The 20,072-nt window shown below is 40.1% G+C and overlaps 1 protein-coding gene across 1 annotated transcript; it reads left to right on the top strand.

Annotated features, from left to right (window-relative positions):
• Positions 1 to 2,507: 2,507 nt before the first annotated feature.
• Positions 2,508 to 16,201, top strand: LOC138032146 (uncharacterized). Its single transcript, XM_068879749.1, has 8 exons — positions 2,508 to 3,024; positions 7,316 to 7,443; positions 8,946 to 9,093; positions 9,361 to 9,458; positions 11,192 to 11,228; positions 11,997 to 12,031; positions 12,723 to 12,798; positions 14,320 to 16,201. Exons 1-8 carry the CDS (start codon positions 2,601 to 2,603, stop codon positions 14,478 to 14,480), a joined length of 1,107 nt encoding a protein of 368 aa, XP_068735850.1. The 5' UTR covers positions 2,508 to 2,600; the 3' UTR covers positions 14,481 to 16,201.
• The last annotated feature ends 3,871 nt before the right edge of the window (positions 16,202 to 20,072 follow it).

The raw sequence follows: 20,072 nt of genomic DNA, 5'->3' as shown, positions 1-20,072 counted from the left end.
ATGAAACCTCTTAAAACCTTAAAAAGCGAAGACAATGTTGTCGCAATCGATGTTGAATTGACCGTGACGGTGTTGTTTTCGCTTCGCACGGGTTCGCAAATGAGTTGCGCATAATTTAATCGAAAGAGTTGATTGGTTATCTTCTCGAAAAAAGGTGTGTTTTGTGCACCGTCAAGGCCAAGAATACAGACAAAAACATGAAACAAAAAAACTTGTTGAGTTTAACCATCTCAATGCTTTAACTATAGTCTGATCCAATTGCGATGTCACAATTTCTTACATGCGAACTCTTACATCCAAAGGTTAAATGAATTTCTCACCGCCGTACCGCGTTCTTCGTCTTGACACGCCTTTCAAATAAGCTGACATTACGTTATTTATTTCTTTTGACTTCAAAGGTATTTTAGAACGATATCGTATCACTTGTAATACGATATTGAGGTCTCAGCTCGAACTTTGTACCTGGTACACGGAAGTGAAACATCAACTTGGTTGGGCGTGTCGGCTGTGACAGACCCACTTATTTTTAGAAAGGTTACTTTATAATTTTCTGCGAAAATTTAGTCCTACTGATATCCACGGAAATTCTTTCTGTGAACTAACCTACGTTGGGTCATAATTCTGTCAGCGAGCTTGTACCAGCTGGGAATCCTGATGGCCTCAGTCTTGAGAGTAATAGTTATAAGTACACTGTGTACGAACTGTCTCTCTCCATTGGGGTAACATTCGCAATTCGCCTCGCGTCTTCAAGCAAACCCTTCTTTCTCTTTCTTTTAGTTTCTCATTATGAAAAGGACTAAGTATCAAGTTCATTTTGAACTTAAGTGCATTAAATATCTAAAACTCTTCGGTCAATATTACTAGTAACACACCAGGCTTTTTTCCCAACGCCCATAAAAACTAGTAGTACAAAGTCGTCAATCAAAGTCAGCGGAGGGACCAATCAGCAACGATCACGTTTCGACCAAAAAAAAAGACCAAATTGATGCGATGGTCATGTTATGTTGTCCGCAGAATCGGAGCAATTCTGAGCGGATTTTGTTAATGAACGATACTAAATGAATCGAAGGTAACTTGTAAAAGAACTTCATTTTATTGTGCCAATGAGATGACAACACATGGATGACAAGTGGTTCGATTTCCGGCCACGCGGAATAATTAAGGAGAGAAGGCTGTATCCCGGTTCTCCGAAGAAACTGGTTCGAAAGTTGAAGGCATGACCAAAACAACCCTTATCAGCTGCAAAATTCAAAAGGCTTTAGCAATTTATCGAGAGCAGACTTCCCTTCAGCATAGCTGAATCCGGAGGCTGAAAAGGGCGGGGAAGAGTAATTCTTCGAATGAAACGATTTGAATTTATTCAGCAATTTAGCAGTTCCCTTTCCGCTTCAGTCTGTAACTCGAGGAATGGATGCTGTTTTTACAACAAAGAATCAGATGAAGAGGTCCCTAACTTTGACTTGAATAATTATAATCGAATGAAAACGATCTCTCCCGTAGTGCCTAAAGTATGCCATGCGTAGAAGTTGTTGAAAACTTTAGCCTAATCAAAGTGTTTTGAAGCGACGAAGCTTCTTTTCGTCATTTCTTCGATAAATGTACGTAAAAACGTTTTCATCTTTTTAAAGAGTTCACTTTCAGTCGTTCAGAAAACACAGGATCGATTTCATTGTTTATTTTTGAGAACAGAACTAATTTCCATACTCTGGATGCAAATCGCAGCGTCGCATAAGTTGTAGTCATTTGAACGCGAAATAAGCTAGGAATTGAACAAAGTTTTAGAACTCTAGTTTACTACCAAACACATTTCAACTATAGTTTTACCAGTAGCTTGTTTCTGTAGAGACCCGAAAACATTCCATCCCGTCCCGAGAAAAATATCGGACCTTAAGTCTAAATCACTCGTTTAAATTTTCTTAGAAAGGTCACGCTACTAGATTTATTAGTTCTAGTCAATCATAGGAGACTCAAACCACGTCTTATTATCATTTTTTTTAACTTTTTAAGAAACAGCATTTGTGGAGGGTTTCTTGTAAACAACGCACGTCAAGAATTTTCACCTTGCCAAATTATATTTTCGAACCGGTTGCGTACGCCTTTAATGGTTAAGTATACAATGAAGTTTATTTGTTTCATTTTCTTTCCTCGCGTATGGTTTCAGTTTTTGTTTCTTGTTACATCTTTCACTTTTTTATATCCATTCTACAAGAAAGCGAAAAAAGCTGAATCAAAAAACGAAATTGAGTGCTTAATTAAATGCCCTGGCAAAATTTTTTTTGTAAAACTTCGCAAAAAGCAGTATTTCTTCAAATCCCTCTACATTGCTAACTATTTTGTGAAAAGCAAATGTTTTAGCAAGCAAGCAATGAAACCAAAAAAAAATCTAGGGCGCAACGAAAATGAAATTAAGAATATGACGAAGTTTTTGATTGGTCAATTATGATGTCATCTTCCTAGAAAACGAGGGGACTCCCCCGTGTGTCATGTGAAAGACTAAAAATATATAAAACCCCTTTGCATTTAAAATGATTCCAGTGAGCTAGTTTCGCGATCTAGGGAACATCCCTTCATATCGAAAGAAAGGCAGACAATATTCTTTCATGATATACTTGACTGCAGAGAGAACCAAGGACAAGATGCCCGCGGAGCGGATGCGACTTTGCGCCTGGATCAAGAATAAATGCGACAGTGCTGAACTTCCTGGTTTGGAGTGGGAGGATCGAGAGAAGAGGATCTTTAAAGTCGCCTGGAAACACGCTTCAAGGCAATGCTGGAGGTTCAATAAAGACGCTTGCGTTTTCGAAGGATGGGCGCTCCACAGTGGTCGCTACAGACCAGGCATCGACAAACCCGATCCACGAAGATGGAAAGCGAATTTCCGTTGCGCTCTCAATGCTCTGCCGGATATTCGCGAACTGCCGAATAAGGGGATCGCACGGGGGCAGGATGCTTACAAAGTCTACCAGATAGTGGTGAAGAATGAGAAGGGAGATGAAGGACATTCGAAACGAGGCCACAGTAAAGGTGAGTATCTTAAGCACATTGCTGCAAGAATGTGCAGCTACGCACAAATAGGAGATTCGTAACGCCACATTCAGCAAAATATGTTTCGTCTGGTAGTAAATAAAATTTATGCTAAATCATTTTCAATGCTGCAATGGTTATTAGCAGATGCGATCGATGCGATCAACAACTGACGAAATTTCTCTCTTTAATTCAAAGCTTCTGTCTTAGCCATAAAAATATCTCTTGAGGGCAAAAGAACGAGGAATAACAAGCAAGATCTCTACAAACCTCGTGACTCGATCAGCCTGAATTCCATTATTGTTTATTTTTCTCTTTGAGCGGTTTCCGCCGAACTTGAAAACAAAATCATTACCGAGATCCCCCTTCAGCTGATTTTTTCTTAAGTTTATAGGCTTTACATTGTAGCTTTTCATCACAAAATCTCCCCAAACTCGTCGTTTTATTGTGTTAGCGACTCAATTCTTAGAAAATCTCAAACGCGGATGTGAGGCGTTCAGTTCCCAGAAAAAGCCCCGCGTGACGTAATATGCTATCTCTTCGATTCATGGTTTCGGGGTAACTTGGTAAAATGCGTCTTTTATTATTATTCTTTTTTTTATTTACGAAAACAATAAAAGAATTGGGGTTTGGTTCATTTGCTGGTCACGCCCTTGGAAAAAATATGCAAGAAACGGGAAAAAAAGGAAGCGGGCCTTTTCTCCTCGTTAGCCAATCCTGTGAAAAACAAGATTTAAAGCAACATGTTTAAGCCCCGTAAAATCATGTTTAATTGACTTTTCGTACGATTTTACTCTTAAATCCAAGTAAAACGGCAATAGCTTCGACAAGGGTAGTTAGACGTCTGTAAAATATTCATAGAAGATATGGTTTTATATTATATTTGGAAAGCATTCGTGGAAAACGTCGAGCTCCATTGCACTTATCTCAAGCTTTGAACCTGGATTTCAAAATTGGTCTAAGTTGTAAAAGCAGCGATCTTTGATTGGTTGGATGTATAGCTGAGGTTCGAAAGTCGAAAACAGATAACAGAAAGGTTTGACCCAAGTGAGTAACTCGATCGACAACGCCCAGAAAACACAAAGAGTCTCATTGAGGAAAACATTATCGCTGAATCTTCGCCGAAATAAGAAGGAAAAATTTGGCTATTGATGAACTACAAAAAAGAGAATTCGAAATTCTCCGAAAGATAACCGCACTGAAGAATTTCATACTTAAATTTTGTCGTTAAAGTGACCGCGTACAGCTTAAGAAAGAAGTACGACATACTATTTCTGCTTTATACTGAAATGCTATTATTTGAATGAGCACACTTATGATTTCATAAGTGGAGTCAAAGAAAAGATTTACCTGCACAGAAAGCATCATAAACAGCACTTATTTATGTTACATCCAACGGCAAAATTTTGTGCATCATTTGTAGATCCATGTGTTAACGGCTTCTTGACGCTGAAAAACGACGGGATTATCGCCGTTCAGCGAATGGCAACAGAATTGAACCTATTTCTATTTCCGTTGATATTCATTTAGCGACGTTCAACTAGTTGAATTCCCAGTTTTAGCTTTCAACATGATATGATACACAGGTCACCTTGTTGAACAAAAGCTGCAACATTTTTTGATCAAGAAATGTTGAACTGCGTGTCGATTGCTTCAGGTAGTTTCCCAGTGAAGTGGATTGTGTATCTCCATTTTGGATTTTGCGCCATGTTGGGCTGTATTTTCTAAAGCTAGGAAAATATATAGTAACTGCTGGTATTGTTTAGCTGAGGATTCAAGGAACAGGAAGCTCCGCTATAGCTAACGGAAAGTTAGACTCCTTTATTGTGAATAATCCCAGAGTTAAATATTACAGGTAGTAATCAGCCCAGACTTGATGCCCATTCAACTGAAACAATAGCACATTGTATTTCTATTCAGTTTGTGCGTCCAGCGCTCGGCAAAATGTCCTTATATTGCAGTTTCTGCTTACATCGTGGCCTCATACAATATACCTCATATTTGCTGGTGAGAATGACGCCCCTCTCTTAGCGAATAGTCCGTGTGGGTCATCTACTACCAACTAGTTGGACTTACAAGTTGGACTTACAAGTTTTACACTATTTCCAGATGAAAGCCGATACTTCGAATCCCGGCCTCTACCTCTCGCAGCTGGGAAGTGCGATAGGCATTCATTTCGTCTGATAAACATTCTGTTTGGAGCATTTTGCTATTGGTCGGGACCCCTCAAGAATTTATGAAAAAGAGGACAAAAGAATCTCTGTCTAAACTGAAAATTGAGCTGCACTAAACATTCATTCCAAGAACGACCGAACTTGGAGGGTCAACTCAAATGGGCGCAGCGAAGAATGCGGAAAGTGATTGCGTATAGCGTCTTGCAAAAAATAGGTCATTTCTTGTTTGTTTCCTTATTGTATCACCCCTCATCATTCAAGTTAGTTTCGCGTCAGTCCTTTGATGCTACGGACTTAAAGATCTACGACGTCGACGAAAACGTCACCTCAAAATATATTAACTTTGCACTTTCGCAAGCTTCTCGCATTTATTTCATCTCCTAAATTGTCACGAGCGGTTTCAGAGTCCAAATAGAAAACGAAGGTTCACATTTGTATACTCATGTTGTCGTCGAAACCCCAAATTTGGTGATTTCACGTCGTTGTTGAGCAGAGAACGCGTGCTAAAACGCATGCCGCACGTGCAGCACGATTATTTTTCCTTTTTTAACCAATGAATGATAGTATTGTTTTATCACTTTGTCGTTGCCGTGGTCGTCTTCGTTTTTCCCTTCTGGCACAAGCTTACGAGTTGTAGCAAAAGTTCTGGAGGCAAGAAAAATGAGGTAAAATAGTGACCCGATAAAACGAAAACATCTTTCTAATAAGTACGTAGTGGTTTTTGTCGATCCATCACTTTCTGGTCCCAGTTGTTCGAAGGGTGGATAGCGCTATCCGCTGGATAAATCACTATTCACTGGATAACTCAATTGGTTTTGCTAGTGTTTATCCGCTGGATAGTTAACAATTATTCCATGAGCGCGCGTTGGATATGAGATGGTAAATAGCCAACGAGGCGCGTAGCGCCGAGTTGGCTATAACCACTGTCATATCCAACAAGCGCGAATGGAATAATTGTTTTATTAAATTCCTTAAACTCCAAAAGTTTAGAAGTACGAAATACGAGCGAGAAAATCCTAGCGAAATCGAAAAAAGTTGATAAAGATGCGATGTTGTGTAATACCTCGTGGTCAGACAGACGCAGGTTCATCACAAGTGTTACTAACATTTCAGTTTTAACGAACCGCGTAGAATTTAATGTTCCACATTTTCGTTTGATGGATTTTAGTGAATTCGCAACCAACCAGCTTCTAGACGGCTCAGTGGCTCACTGGTTTGTTGCTCGGGCGCGAGGATCTTTTGCTCAAAGTTCATTTCAGGCCGCGCAATTAATCGGTTAATGCCTTCGCGTGCACATATCGAGTCATACGGCAGGTTTGGCGAGCAAGAGGGAATCGTCAGATTTGCGCCTCGCCCTGGTCCTTTAGAGCCCAGTCTTCTCGAGTTTACAATCGGCTTCAAGGTTCAGTGTGTGTAGAAAGTTATAGACCGTATTCATAAATGGCGGCTAAGTAATTATCCTTTTGTCTTTATTCTAATCATCCTCACTAGCCTCGTTAGCATGAACAAATTCAAAAGAATTTTTGCTCCAAAGTGAGGCAGTGAGGATGATTGGCACAATGCAAAGACAAAAGAATAATTTCTTGTCCGCCATTTATGAATACAGTCTATACATGGGGCACAAACAAAAATACGCTTTTTGAAAAAACAGTTTGCCACCTAGGAATCACCAGATCGAACCTCACTTCTGCAACGGACTCCCGGATTGGCTAAGAGAACTTCAAAAAGAGAACAGACGGTGCTGAATTCGCATTAAAACCTTGGCAATTTACCAGTTTCTACTTGGAACGGGGCGTCCAGTCCCCCTGACAATGAGCCTGTTAACAGGAGTCTAGTAATACCACAACCGTGACACATTTTGTTGTTGTTGCAGCTTTTCACAGATCGAGTTATTTTTCCATTGTTTTGCTCCGCGAAGCTAGAACTCTCTGGCCAATCATAAATTATTGCCTTCTTGAGCAAGAGATTCGTGACGTATTTAAGGATTCGTCTAAAGATAACTTGTTTTCTGAAAATGCCTCGACATAGAAGAAGTAAGGGAGTTGAAGGCTCCAGGTTATGGACACACTCTTGATAGTAAACTTAAACCAAATTGTTTTTCCAATTGCTTCTTTCAGCGAACACTTCATCTAGCACGGCCTCCAACTCAAGAGTGGTAGTTCCGTCAAGGGAACATTCTGGAACGAAAAGAAGCAGAAGAGAGCATGCGTATACAGAGACTAAAAAGAAAAGAACTATGGCAGCGGTAATTTTACAGACCAAAATTGCTGCGACTAAAATAAACCGAATGCAAATTAATGTCCGCCAATAAATTTTTCTTTTGTCTTTGTGAAAATTAGTCTGACTAACCTCGTTTTGGAGCAAAAACTCTTTCACTTTTACAAGTGTTAACGAGGCTAGTGAGGCTAATTAACACAAAGACAGAATAATAATTGGTTAGCGGCCATTTTTTTGCATTCGGTCAATAGATACTCTACAATTTGGTTGGACTCTTTATGACAGATACACAACAAAGATAGACCATAAATTTGAGCCCACTGTCACTAGTTGCCCAGGGTGTGGATGCCGCTTTAGAAGTGATTTAGTCAAGTAGCTTTATCGAATCAAAAATAGACCAAAAGAGACGTGCCGCCATGTTATGCGATTGTTTTTCCTCATTTGTGACATTCGGTCAACTGAGAACTAAAAATAACTTTGCGGGTTCCTGTACTTGGCGGTTTCAACCATAAGCAGGAGACCACTGAATGAGAGCGTATATCAGTGTGGAACGGCGTTTTTACAAACCGAGTTATTTTTAGATTGATTTTCCCCAGAAACCACACCTTTCCATCTAATCTGAAGTCTTGTCCATTGGATTGAGAATGGTCACTCGCGCAATCCAAATCTTATTCAAGAATTCGTCTAGAGCGAGTTTCAATTGAGTGTCGTAAAACCAAAACCAAAGTAATTACTTTGGCCAATCAAAAGGGACGAAGACTTTCCAGTAAGCCCATCAAAACTCGAAGTAAGTACACGTAGCCGACACAAAGCGCGGAAAAATGTGCACGCGCAAGCCACGATTGGTCTTGGTTTCACTTCTGATTGGTTGAAAAAGTGGCGCGAGAACTTTGAACCAATCACAGAGTGAAGTAATTATAAACCAAAGCAATTCGCTAATTACTTTCGACACTCAATTGAAAACCACTCTAAAATAGCGTGATCTGTGAAAATGTCGTTCCACAGACGTAGGCTTTTGGTTATGGCCATAAGATGTTGACTCTTCTGATTGTTTGCTTCTGCAAACGGTAAATAGACCCTTCTCCAAAATGGTGGCCGAAAATTCAAATAAGTTAAAATTAAAAGCTAACACCAGAAATAGAAAGAGCACCTTTACTTTAGTAACCCTGCAAAGTTTTGGCATATCAGGTGTAACATCAGCTGAGAAAATGTAAGTTAAAAAATTAAAAATTTACACCCGTTTTTTTGATAGGGGGTAATGTGTATACACCCCCCCCCCCCCCCCCCCCCTCCCAGTCATACAAACGTCTGTAAATTTGTCAAATTTCAACTTACATTTTCTGACCTGATATAACACCTAATACGCTGAAACTTTGCACGGTTACTAAAGTGAATGTGTTCTTTCTATTTGTGGTATCAGTTTTTCATTCAGTGTAATTTTAACTCATACAAATCCGTTGCCGCCATTTTGGAGAAGGGTCCATAGGTAAGGCTGAAGGCAAATGGTCCTAATGATTTTCCCTTTTTCAGGAGCCCCCAAGGAAAGCGCCTTATTATCACCTTTCAAGCAAGCCTTTCAGCGGCTTTGGGTACTGGCCAACCTTTCACGGCTGGCCACCACATCTAGTTGACCATGATTACATGAACACTTGGTTTGATCCAAGACCCGTGATGGAAGGTAATACAAGATTATGTAATGTGAAGGCGAAATACATACATTTGCATTACAGCGGTGTAATGATTTTCATGTAACCTTGTATATACATCAAAAATTGTTCCCCAGGCCAAAGAACTTTGTTTTTCAACTAATTTGGTTAGGGTTACTGTTTATGTCCACTTCAAAGAATAGGTTAGGGAGTATTCCCGAGTCACCATCGATAAATAATAAATCTCTGCATAGGGTTTTTTTTTTTACCAACGCCACTATACAATTCCTTTATTGCAGACAAAGGAATCATGGCCCAACCGGGCATTAAGCAAGAGCCTTTGTCTCCAGGGAATGGAATGATACCATCAAGTTCTCAGGAAATTGACCTAGAAGAGGTAACTTACCTTAAATCAAAACGAAATTTGCGCTTTTACAATTTAAACAAGAAACCTTTCCAGGTGTAACTGACAGACTATGCAACAGGCAAAGCATATCAATGCTACTTATGGCATAAAATCTTGATTGTTGTCTTAAGTTCGGAAAAATCAGAGGCAATAAATTTTCAAACTTATAAAACAATGGGAATGTAATAGAGCGAGTTTCAATTGAGTGTCGTAAAACCAAAACCAAAGTAATTACTTTGGTCAATCAAAAAGGACTGAAACAAACCAATCAAACTTAGCCGACACAAAGCGCGGGAAAATGTGCATGCTTGAGCCACGATTGGTTTTGGTTTCACTTCTGATTGGTTGAAAAATGGCGTGAGAACTTTGAACCATTCATTGAGTGAAAAACCGCTCTAGACCTAATGTTGTACCCAATCCAAACCCTTTGGGAATAAAACATTTTGCTCCAGGTATTTCCATGTCATTTAAATGTGAATGCCACTGTGCGTTATCATGCAAATACAATACTCAAAGAATCTTAATCCCGAGAGATTTGAATTGGGTACAACATTGAGTTAGCCGATTAGGTCTGTGTCCGCGAATTTGAAAACTTCACAATGGTGAAAGAAAACGGTGACAATGTCAAAATACAAAACTGCAGCAACGTTTGCCTTTCGATCAAAAAATTGTTGCTCGGCCAATATTCAAAGTAACACCACGCGGTAAAGCCTGGCCGGTTTTCACTTACGACTTAAGCACAAGCATAAGCAAACCAGTTTTCATTTCATTGTGAAAACGGCTTCGACGCAAGCACAAACACCTGCAAGTGCAAACACATGCAAGCACAAACACATGCGAGCACAAACACATGCAAGTTCAAACACATGCAAGTGCAAGCACAAGAACAAGGATCCACATTTTTCCCTTTCCCTGTGCGTGTGTGTGCACTCGTTCCAGATTCCCCGCGTCTGAGCTTATGCGTGTGCTTATGCCTGAAACCCATAAGGGTTGAATGGTGTAACGCGCGTTCACAGCTTCCGAATATTCAGTGCGAACTGATTGGTTGAATGTTTCAGTGCTAAGTACCATATTTGGAAACCCCTCGCTCTTGTTGTTCCAAATATGGTACTTAGCAAATTGAATATTCAGAAGCTTGTTTCCCAGCACACAAGGGGCCGTTACACGTTTCAACCCTTATGGGTTTCTGCTTATGCTTAATGCACATTTGTTTTCACTTAGCGTAAGCTACCTATGCATGCGCTTGTGCTTGCCTCGCTTGTGAAAACCAGGCTTAAATAACTGTAACTCAAGAAATGCTCGCAACAATACAAATATGTGATATGAAACTCTAATTAAGAAAATTAATAAAGAAACGCTTAAAACGGTCTTTAAATTAATGTTAGTGTTAATGACTCTTTGACAGTTAAATGATGATCACCCATTCCAGCTGAAAGAGTACTGTCCTGGAAATAGTGACTACCAGCAATCTCTGTGTTGTTTACAATAATCTTCGCCACGCCTGGCTGGTTTACACAAAAAGTCCACAAAAGGAATAACAGACGAATTGCTTTTCAAAGCCAGTTTTAGTTATAAAATAGTTTGAAAACTATTTCAGATTCGTTTGGAGTTAGCCGAAGAAAATTATCAATAAAACTGAACAGGAAGAGATTTCGCCTTGGAAAACACGAAAAAAGATCTGACCAATCCAACTAGCAGAAACATTTATCACGTTTAACTTTCAGGGTAGCTCAGAAGTTGCCAAAGTCATCGTGAAAGAAGGTGAGTATTTGCTATTATTACTGCATTCAAGTTTCTGGTACCGCATTCAAGTTTCACCTGTACTATTCTGTCAGTCCCCACATAAAAAATACTCCTGGACCACTCCATTGAAATAAATCAAAGCAGGCTAGTGAGGAAATCCTCTGCGATTTCGGGATTTTGCAGTTCAACTATCCTGAAACGAATTTCAGTAACTTCAGTTATTTAACAATAATCTGAAAATTGTATTAACTCCTTCAAATTTATTTATGGAGTGATTAAAGGTGACTTCCGGTCAGGTTACAACGTCGCTCAATGTCATGAATAAGAGTCAATCCCATAAACAGGGCCAAAACAACGAGAAAAACATAGCACAAAGAAATACGTCGAGTTTCATAACCATCTCCATCAAGAGTAGTTAATTAGACTAGAGTGTTGATCTATCACTTTGCAGTCTTGTCCCAGCACAGCCACAAATGGATTTAGTTTTAGATACACTTTGCGCGCGAAACAAACAAAGGGCCGCCAATTTTAACCAATGAGAAGAAAACATGTCACGTGTGACTTCTTCTGCCATGCTTTTCCAGGGACATGACAACTGATTTTCGCGGGAATGGGTATTCTAAAATTAGACTCATTTGTGAGTGTGCTGGGGAGCCCACCCACCCCACCCATGCCCTAACAACACTCTTATCTAATTCACTCTTTGCCTCCATATATTCACTATGGGTGTACAGAGTACTTTTACTTCCACTTTTATTGATGTGTCTTGTATTACCATTTTTACAGAGGACGAGGTGCCCAGCGAGCAAGAAATTATTGATGTAAGTCCAATGAGTCTCGATAAAGTTATTCTAATTGTAATAACCCTAATGATGACGACTATAATGATGGCGAGATGACGATAACAACGACGACGAAAAAATGATGCGGCGACGACGATAATGACGATAATGACGATAACGAAAGCGACTCCGATTCATTTCACAGTCGAAGACGAAGATGACCCGACAACGACCACGGTGATGACGACGATAATTGCGAACATGATGACCATGTTCATGACCGTGACGAATGCAATATATACGATGGCGAGATGACGATAACAACGACGACGAAAAAATGATGACTGCCACGAAATAGGTGACGACGACAATGACGATAACGAAAGCGACTCCGATTCATTTCACAGTCGAAGACGAAGATGACCCGACAACGACCACGGTGATGACGACGATAATTGCGAACATGATGACCATGTTCATGACCGTGACGATTGCAATATATACGATGGCGAGGATGACGATAACAACGACGACGAAAAAATGACGACTGCGACGAAAAAGATGACGACGACAATGACTATAACGAAAACGAAAGATGACCCGACGACGACCACAATGATGACGACGATAATTGCGAACATGATGACCATGTTCATGACCATCACGATGACAATAAGGGTGATGATGATGATGATAATGATATCTTATCGACATTTTTGCTTCTCTAAAGCTCGTTGATCAAATGGAGGAGGAGAGCAATTCCTCATTTGAAGACCTGGATAGCATGGATGGCGTAAATGACGGAGGTACAGTCTTCCCAGCTCTTAACAGAAGTAGAAAGAGTCGAAGAGTTTCCCTCTCCCGTCCCCTTCCCCGATAGGGCGTGTAAGAAATGACGACGGCTAAGACGTCGAAAACGTCACTTCAAAGTATAAGTTTGAGCTATCTTAGGTATTTCACGATTACATTGCATCTTCTTTATGTTGTACAATATATGGGCGAAGTGTCATAACACTGAATTGGTACGGAAGGATTTGAATCAAAAAGAGAGAACGAAAGACGGAGGGTGCAAAGTGCAGATTGCAGGTTGCAGGTCATTGTTTTACGCCATAATTGAAACAACCCAAACCTTCACAAAAATGCTAACCTTAGGCTCAAAAATGATCTAACCATACGTATTAGTTTTGAGGCTTAATGTTAGCAATAGTAATGTTTGGATTGTTTCAGCTATGGTGAAACATTACGGATCCGAAACCCTAACCTGTAACTTGCAGTTTACACCCTCCACACGTAATCGTGTAATTACTTTCGATAGTCATTTGAAATTCGGGCTAGAAAAAATTACTGACTACCGACAAAACGAGGGGAAAATTACCGACTAGCGGCAAAAAAATTAACTGGGATTTACCGACAACCGACAAAGGTCGAAAATTTTAACCGACATGTGGACCCCCCCCCCCCCCCCCTTTCCCATTCAGACCCTCCTCTAAGATCAGACGAAATGGCTTTTAATACTCTGGGTGTACATTTCGTTCAATTTCTTTGCTGTCCCATGCTTGATGACAACGACATAGAGTGATAACCCTTGGGTTCTGGAAGTCAAGAAATTATAAAAATTAGGCTTCAAGGAAGTCAAAACTACATGACGATGAAAGATGGATTTCACTTAACAAACCGAAAGTGGTTCAGCGTTGTTAGTACTCTTATCGACAACGATATTCGTCATCACAGTGGTCGAAATGTTGTGGACTCACGAGGCGCAGCCACACAACAACGTTTGACCACTGTGATGACGAATATAGTTGTCGATGAGAGTACAGACAACGCTGAACCACTTTCGATTTGTCTTTTACAACAATATTCAACGCCAAAGAAGGTAGCGTGACCAAAATCGTGACACAAAGAAGGAGCAAGCGTTGTCAATAACTTTCGCACAATATGATTGGTTGATTTCTCAAAATGAGCGTTCCTGATTGGCTATTCCATTGCGTGACAAATTGACGCGAGCATGATACGAGCAGCGTTGTCTAGACTCGTATCAACAACAGCAAGTTAGCCCAATCAGATTGCGAGATTACAAACAATTTTTGGTAAAATCTCTTTTTCACAAGAACCTTTCTAATAAATTGTAAAAAAAACTTGGAATAGTTTGTGTGATCATCTTCCCTTTGTCTTTGTTTTCTCGCGCTTCCTTGTTTTTGTTTCACAGTTTCGCGTCTCGCACCGCTTCTGCCATTCACATGTCTTTCCACCCTTGATCATGATTCCTATGGGTGCACGGAGACTCTTCATTTCTCAACAAACCACGTTTCTCGCTTCTGTTACAGGGTTCACCCAGGAACATTCATCTAACACTGAAAGGCCCCCTTTGCAGTTGGTCTTAAAGACAGAAGGCTCATCCAGTTTTGATGGTGAATATGGCGCATCTCTGCCTCTTACGCCCGACTCAGCCAGGGAGATTTTAAGTGTTATTAGTAACAGATGTTAGTTTGATACTTTGGTCAAAAAGCTTTGCGTGACTTTTGTCATGTTTGACTTTTTAGCCTTGAAATTTGGTCTTGCTCACGCCCAAAAGACCAAAAACGTTGCATGACTACGGTAGAAGAGTCACGCAATGCAAGGTCGTAAACGTTGCGTAACTTTTACTGATCCGGTGACGAAAATAAATAAAAGAAAACTCTCTTTAAAGCGTTTACTCGGAATACCTTGTTGCGCAGAAGTAGGTTGGTACATCTAGGAAGAGTTAGAAACAAACTGCAAGGATTGAATAGACTAAAGCGGTGTTGATTTGCTAAGTACGGAACAAAAGAAGTAAATGTTTCTGCAGCCAATTGACCACGGATAACGTATTGGTGAACATCGCTTAGTGTTTTACAAATTAAATCAATAGGTCACCAAGCAAAAGTAGTGGTTTCATTTGGTACAGGTTGTTGGATCGGAAATAACGTGAATTTACGCAATGCAGGGGTGACATAAGCAGTTGGTCAAGGGAAAGTGAAACACTACCATAGAGAGAGAGAAAACTTGTGAAAACCAGTCTTGTAATTAATGTGGCCAAGTAAGAAAATTTAGCCCTCCTCTTACAGAGGATGCCTGTTTTATGAGTCAATGAGTCAATGAGTCAATTAGTCATGAGTCTATGAGATTCACAGTCAATATAGCAATAATTTATTGATTAAGCCTAAGCCCTCGTTTCAGTGATTAAGCCTAAGCACTCTCTGAAATTTTAGCTTTCATTTTATGGGTTAGGGTAACTGCACTAACTCATTGACTCATTGACTCATGACTCAGTGACTCATAAATACTTGATACTCCCTCTTACAAGCTACGCAGGCAACCGAGTGCAAGTTTCGAAATTAACAGTGTTGTGAATAATGCGGTGACCTCCCTCTAGGGAGCTAAAATGAAGACCGTGAGACGATTTAAAAATTGACATCCGTGGATGATGCTCGTACAAAGAACAGCTGAAAGAAAAAATTTCAACCATTTCCAACATACCGCTGCAGGGAGTTCTGTACTGACAATTTCATCATGTTTTCAACATGCAAGAGTTAGATTAACTATCTTATTCATAACATTTCCAGAAGTTTCTTCCTTTCATTCGCTTTACCAGATTTTAGCTTTGTGTGTTCACAAGTTTGTTTTGCATCTGGAAGATGTTTACATTTTCAATTACAACGTACCTCTCCCTAGGAGTTATCACGCATAGCTTTTAACCAATGAAATCCCCGCGTCCTAATTTTAATTGTTCATTTTTCTGCACTTCCGGTTTTCAAACCAATTTGAATACTTTAGGTATCCCGAGTAATTAGGTGGATGACGTTTTCTTTGTTCTTTTGATCACGCAACGTTCCCAGTGCGTGACTTTTATAACGACTGGCTTTTCTTGGTCCTGACGCGTGGCGTTAACGAAACAATAGCGAGTAGTCCAAAAAAAGCGGTCACGTTTTGTTCCTAGACACCGAAAGAAACGAACCAATTTAATTACGAAGCTAGCGGGAAGTTTGAATTATTTACAAAATCATCCCCTGACGTTCATGCACCCCAATTAAACAATGTAGATCCTTGTGTACTTCAAATTCAATAAAAATATTTTGCCGTCAAGTAAAAGACACAAGGCTGATTAGTCTCAGTAAATCTATTTTTTCTTCTCTTTTTGGTGTAGTATGAAGAAACTTAGAGTAAATAAAGAACAGCGTTTTGTGTCGATTTGTTTTACAACTTCCAGTTTTGTGCTCGAAGAGTGTTCTAATGTTCAAGAAGAGTATAAATTGTGGTTTTGTGGTCAGAAAACGAGGAAAAGTTCGATGATTTGCTCGATTAAGATGAAAGTACACACACCAACACTCTTTTTGGTTGATGATAGGTCTCCTTTTGCTCGGTGCAGCTACCGAAGCCAGAGTGCATAACCCGAACTCTTTGATCTGCTATGGAATGGAGCGTTTTCACTCATGTGACCAGCAGCCATATTGGATTATTGAAGCAAAAGAAAGTATTTGCATAAAAATAGAGTTCAATTCCCGGAGGATTAGTTTGGTACACCATCATGGCCGCCATTCCTTTGTTTCGGAACACCAACATGGCCGCTGTGACGTCATGTCAGTTGTCGCAGGAGCCCGTGACTAGGATTGTACAACTTCATTGTATTTGTGCAATGGTGTCTTTACATACCGAGTTATTTGAGGATTGATTTTCCCGCGAAACCAGCTCAGACTTTTCCAGCCAATCACAAGTCTTGCATGAGAAATTACTACCCATGGGATTGAGAATGGCCACTAGTGCAAGCCAAATCGTATTTAAGAACTCGTCTGAAAATAGGTTGATCTGTGGAAATGCCGTTACATAGACTTGGGAGCTTAAGCACGCGCGTTTTTTAGACGCAGACGGCAACCGGAAGTGATCTTTTTTCCCTTAACATTTACATTACTAAGTATCTTTGCGGGACCCGTATTCTAAATAATACAGAAAACTGATGGGCCAATTACATGAGAAAGAATGACACTTTGTTTATCTCCGAGTATGCCCGAGTCACCGTCAAAATTTGGCCAGTTTAGAAAATACCATGATACTCTTTGTTTGCCCTCCAAAATTTTGCATAAGCATTGCCTCCAGTTTCTCTTGGGACTTACAATGGCCCAAGAGAAAATAAAAACAATGCTTATGCAAAATTTTGGACGGCAAACAAAAGAGTATTATAGCATTTTTTAAACTGCCTATAGGCCATTCGAGAATTGCGCAGGGAACTGGGACGAGTTTCAAATTTGAACCAATCGTTAAATTGATACCATCACATGAAAGATGACGTTGAGATTGGCCATCTATCCAAATTTGATGCTTTTACGCCGAGCAGAGACCAAATTACGGAATTTAAAATATATAGTTAAATATCCATACAAACGTCTCTACTTTTGAGGCTGTGATGTGATGGTGTCAATTTATCGATTGGTTCAAATTTGAAACACGCCCCAGTTCCCTGAGCAATTTCGGAATGGCCTATAGATGCTGTACCCAATAGGCCATTTCCGAATTCATGTCTGCCTCCTCTTCAAAGCGAGTCTAAGTGCGAAGCTTTTCTTATGAAGATTAGTTTCATTCATATGTAAAGTAGAACTAATTACCATCACAAAAACTTCGCACTTAGACTCGCTTTGAAGAGGAGGCAGACATAATCTCGGAAATGGCCTATTCAAACCCTTTGAGAATAAAATATTTTGTTCCAACTATTTCCATATCACTTGAATGTGAATACTACATTATCATGCAAATCCAGAAACTTGATCCCGAGAAATTTGAATTGAGTACATTGAGTTAGCCGAATCGGTCTATGGCAAGGCACCGTCCTCAAACAACTAGTGGATCCTAGCCTCTCGTAAAACCTTCTTTTTGCACCCACTCTAGAGATATTTTTCAAACGAAACAAAAACCACTTGTGAGGTTTCTCTACTTATGCTTTAAAGGTGAGAAGGGAAATCTTTTCCAAACGACTCCGTTGTACCCTCTTTTCACGTAGGAATATTGTCTTTGCGGAGCAAATCTTTTGAAAGGAGTTCATCGACCTTGCTTTCGTTCTTGTAGGCATTCTGTTACCATTCATGCAGTCTTCGCTGTTCTCTGCTTTCTGGAAGCAGAGGGTTTGAATAAGAAATCGAAAGAAATGATCAATATTTGGTTTCAGAAATACTGGAGTGGCTATTTCAGGAATTATGACAGTGTATAAATAATTCGTGACCTTTAATCACGCCTATACATGTTTTTCACCCGACGGCATAGCAGCCATGTTGGCGCACAGAACAATAGAGAAGAAAAGTCTTTAGGCAATTTTACTCTATTATAATGCAAAGCATGAAACAAAATTTATGTGCACTAAAATGGCCGTCTCGTCACGTGATTGAAAACAATCCAAGAGTAATTTCACGTGACGTCACGGCGGACATGTTGTTGTTCCCAAACAATGGAACGGGCGGCCAAGTTGGTGTACCCAACTAATCCTCCGGGGATTAAGCTCTATTATTATGCAAACGTTTTCTTTTGTTTCGGTGGAAAAACAAGGTTACTGATCACGTGAGTGCAAACACTCTATATCCATACTTAATGCATGGTGATGGTTATGAAACTTGACAAGTCTTTTTATTTCATGTTGTGGTCTGTATTTTTGACCTTGACGGGGCACAAAACATACCTTTTTTCGAGAAGATAACCAATGAAATACTTCGATTAACTAATTTGCGAACCCGTGCGAAGCGAAAGCAAAAGATTGTGTACTGTCACGGTCAATTCAACATCGATTGCGACAACATTGTTCTCTCTTTTGAAAGTTTTAAGGTTTCATAGCCAGTCTCTCGATTAACTATGCTGCTGACGCATCGAGAACTAGGAGCTAGGCGGTCAAGGGTTTCTTCGAAGCCGGAGTCTTCCATTGTAAACTCCTGCTTCTTCTGAACTGTTCACTTATTTCTAAATGAGATGCAAGAATTTGACAAAGTTATCCTATTTTTTTTCAATTGAATTCATTTCTCACCCGTTGCCATTGGCAACAACAGATGAAAGACATAACCTGCGTCGCTGGCGTGAAGGCAAATCACAGCGCCCTTCCCCATTCTCCGCGCGGCTTCACCGCTTGTCATAAATCCTGCTAGCTACGCAGCGATTTTTCAGACTTTTCAAGGTTTCCGTCGCCATATTTGTTAGGCCGGGAAGGTAAAATTCTTGTGTCGTCACGTGAGGTTTTTTGTGTCGTCTCTGACTCATGTATTTGGCGACGCCTTACCCTGTAAGTAGTTGGTTTCTCCTACGCTTCCATGGAGCATGTGCGAAGAACGTCACGCCCCACGTGATGCATTTGACATCACTTCATCTGAATCACTGCGCAGCACGTTCGGTCAAACGCAGCCGTTGCGTAGCCGAACGTATGCACAAGCGCAAAAACAAGTTTTTTAACTCGTTTTACCGGCTCGAGTAATTTATTCGTTCTTGGCGCTGGACGGTGGATCACTCAAAGAAACTAACGGTTGCTGGCAGTGGTTTCTCTCTCGGGACAAGGGCACCCAACGAAATATAGTTCAAAACCACTTAAACATAGCATTGTCAAACGTATTTTAGAATTAAAACGGTAGATATAGGCATATTTTTATCCCCTAAAAATTTTTTATCATTTCGGATTTCCTAGCTGAAAGTCCGAGTGATCCGAAAACTATAGGGATCAAAACTTACCTTTTCGAAAATTTCAGGCAGAAAAAGTTTCCCGAAAATACTAGGTGCCCTTTTTAGGATAACAATCCGTTAAAAATGGGCAATTATACCATTTTTCAGATGTTGGAAAATCCTAGGACAGGCAGGCAAGCAAGAAATTTTACAACAAATGTTCCGAAAATTCTAGCTCTCAAATCGTCTTCCGAACAGATATTTTCCGAAAATTGACGTTGGGTGCCCCTGTCGGGAAGCGGAGGAGAAATCAACTGCTCTCAGGGTAACGATCAATCAAAAAGATCAGATTTCCCCCAAGAGAGAGAAAGTAATCAGTGCTTTTTGATTGGTTAATTTGATTTTGATCAAATTCCAATGATGGCTCAGTCCTGTCCCG

This window comes from Montipora capricornis, chromosome 14, assembly GCF_036669925.1.
Source record: "Montipora capricornis isolate CH-2021 chromosome 14, ASM3666992v2, whole genome shotgun sequence".
Taxonomy (NCBI): Eukaryota; Metazoa; Cnidaria; class Anthozoa; order Scleractinia; family Acroporidae; genus Montipora; species Montipora capricornis.
This window is presented reverse-complemented; position numbering and strand designations above follow the sequence as displayed.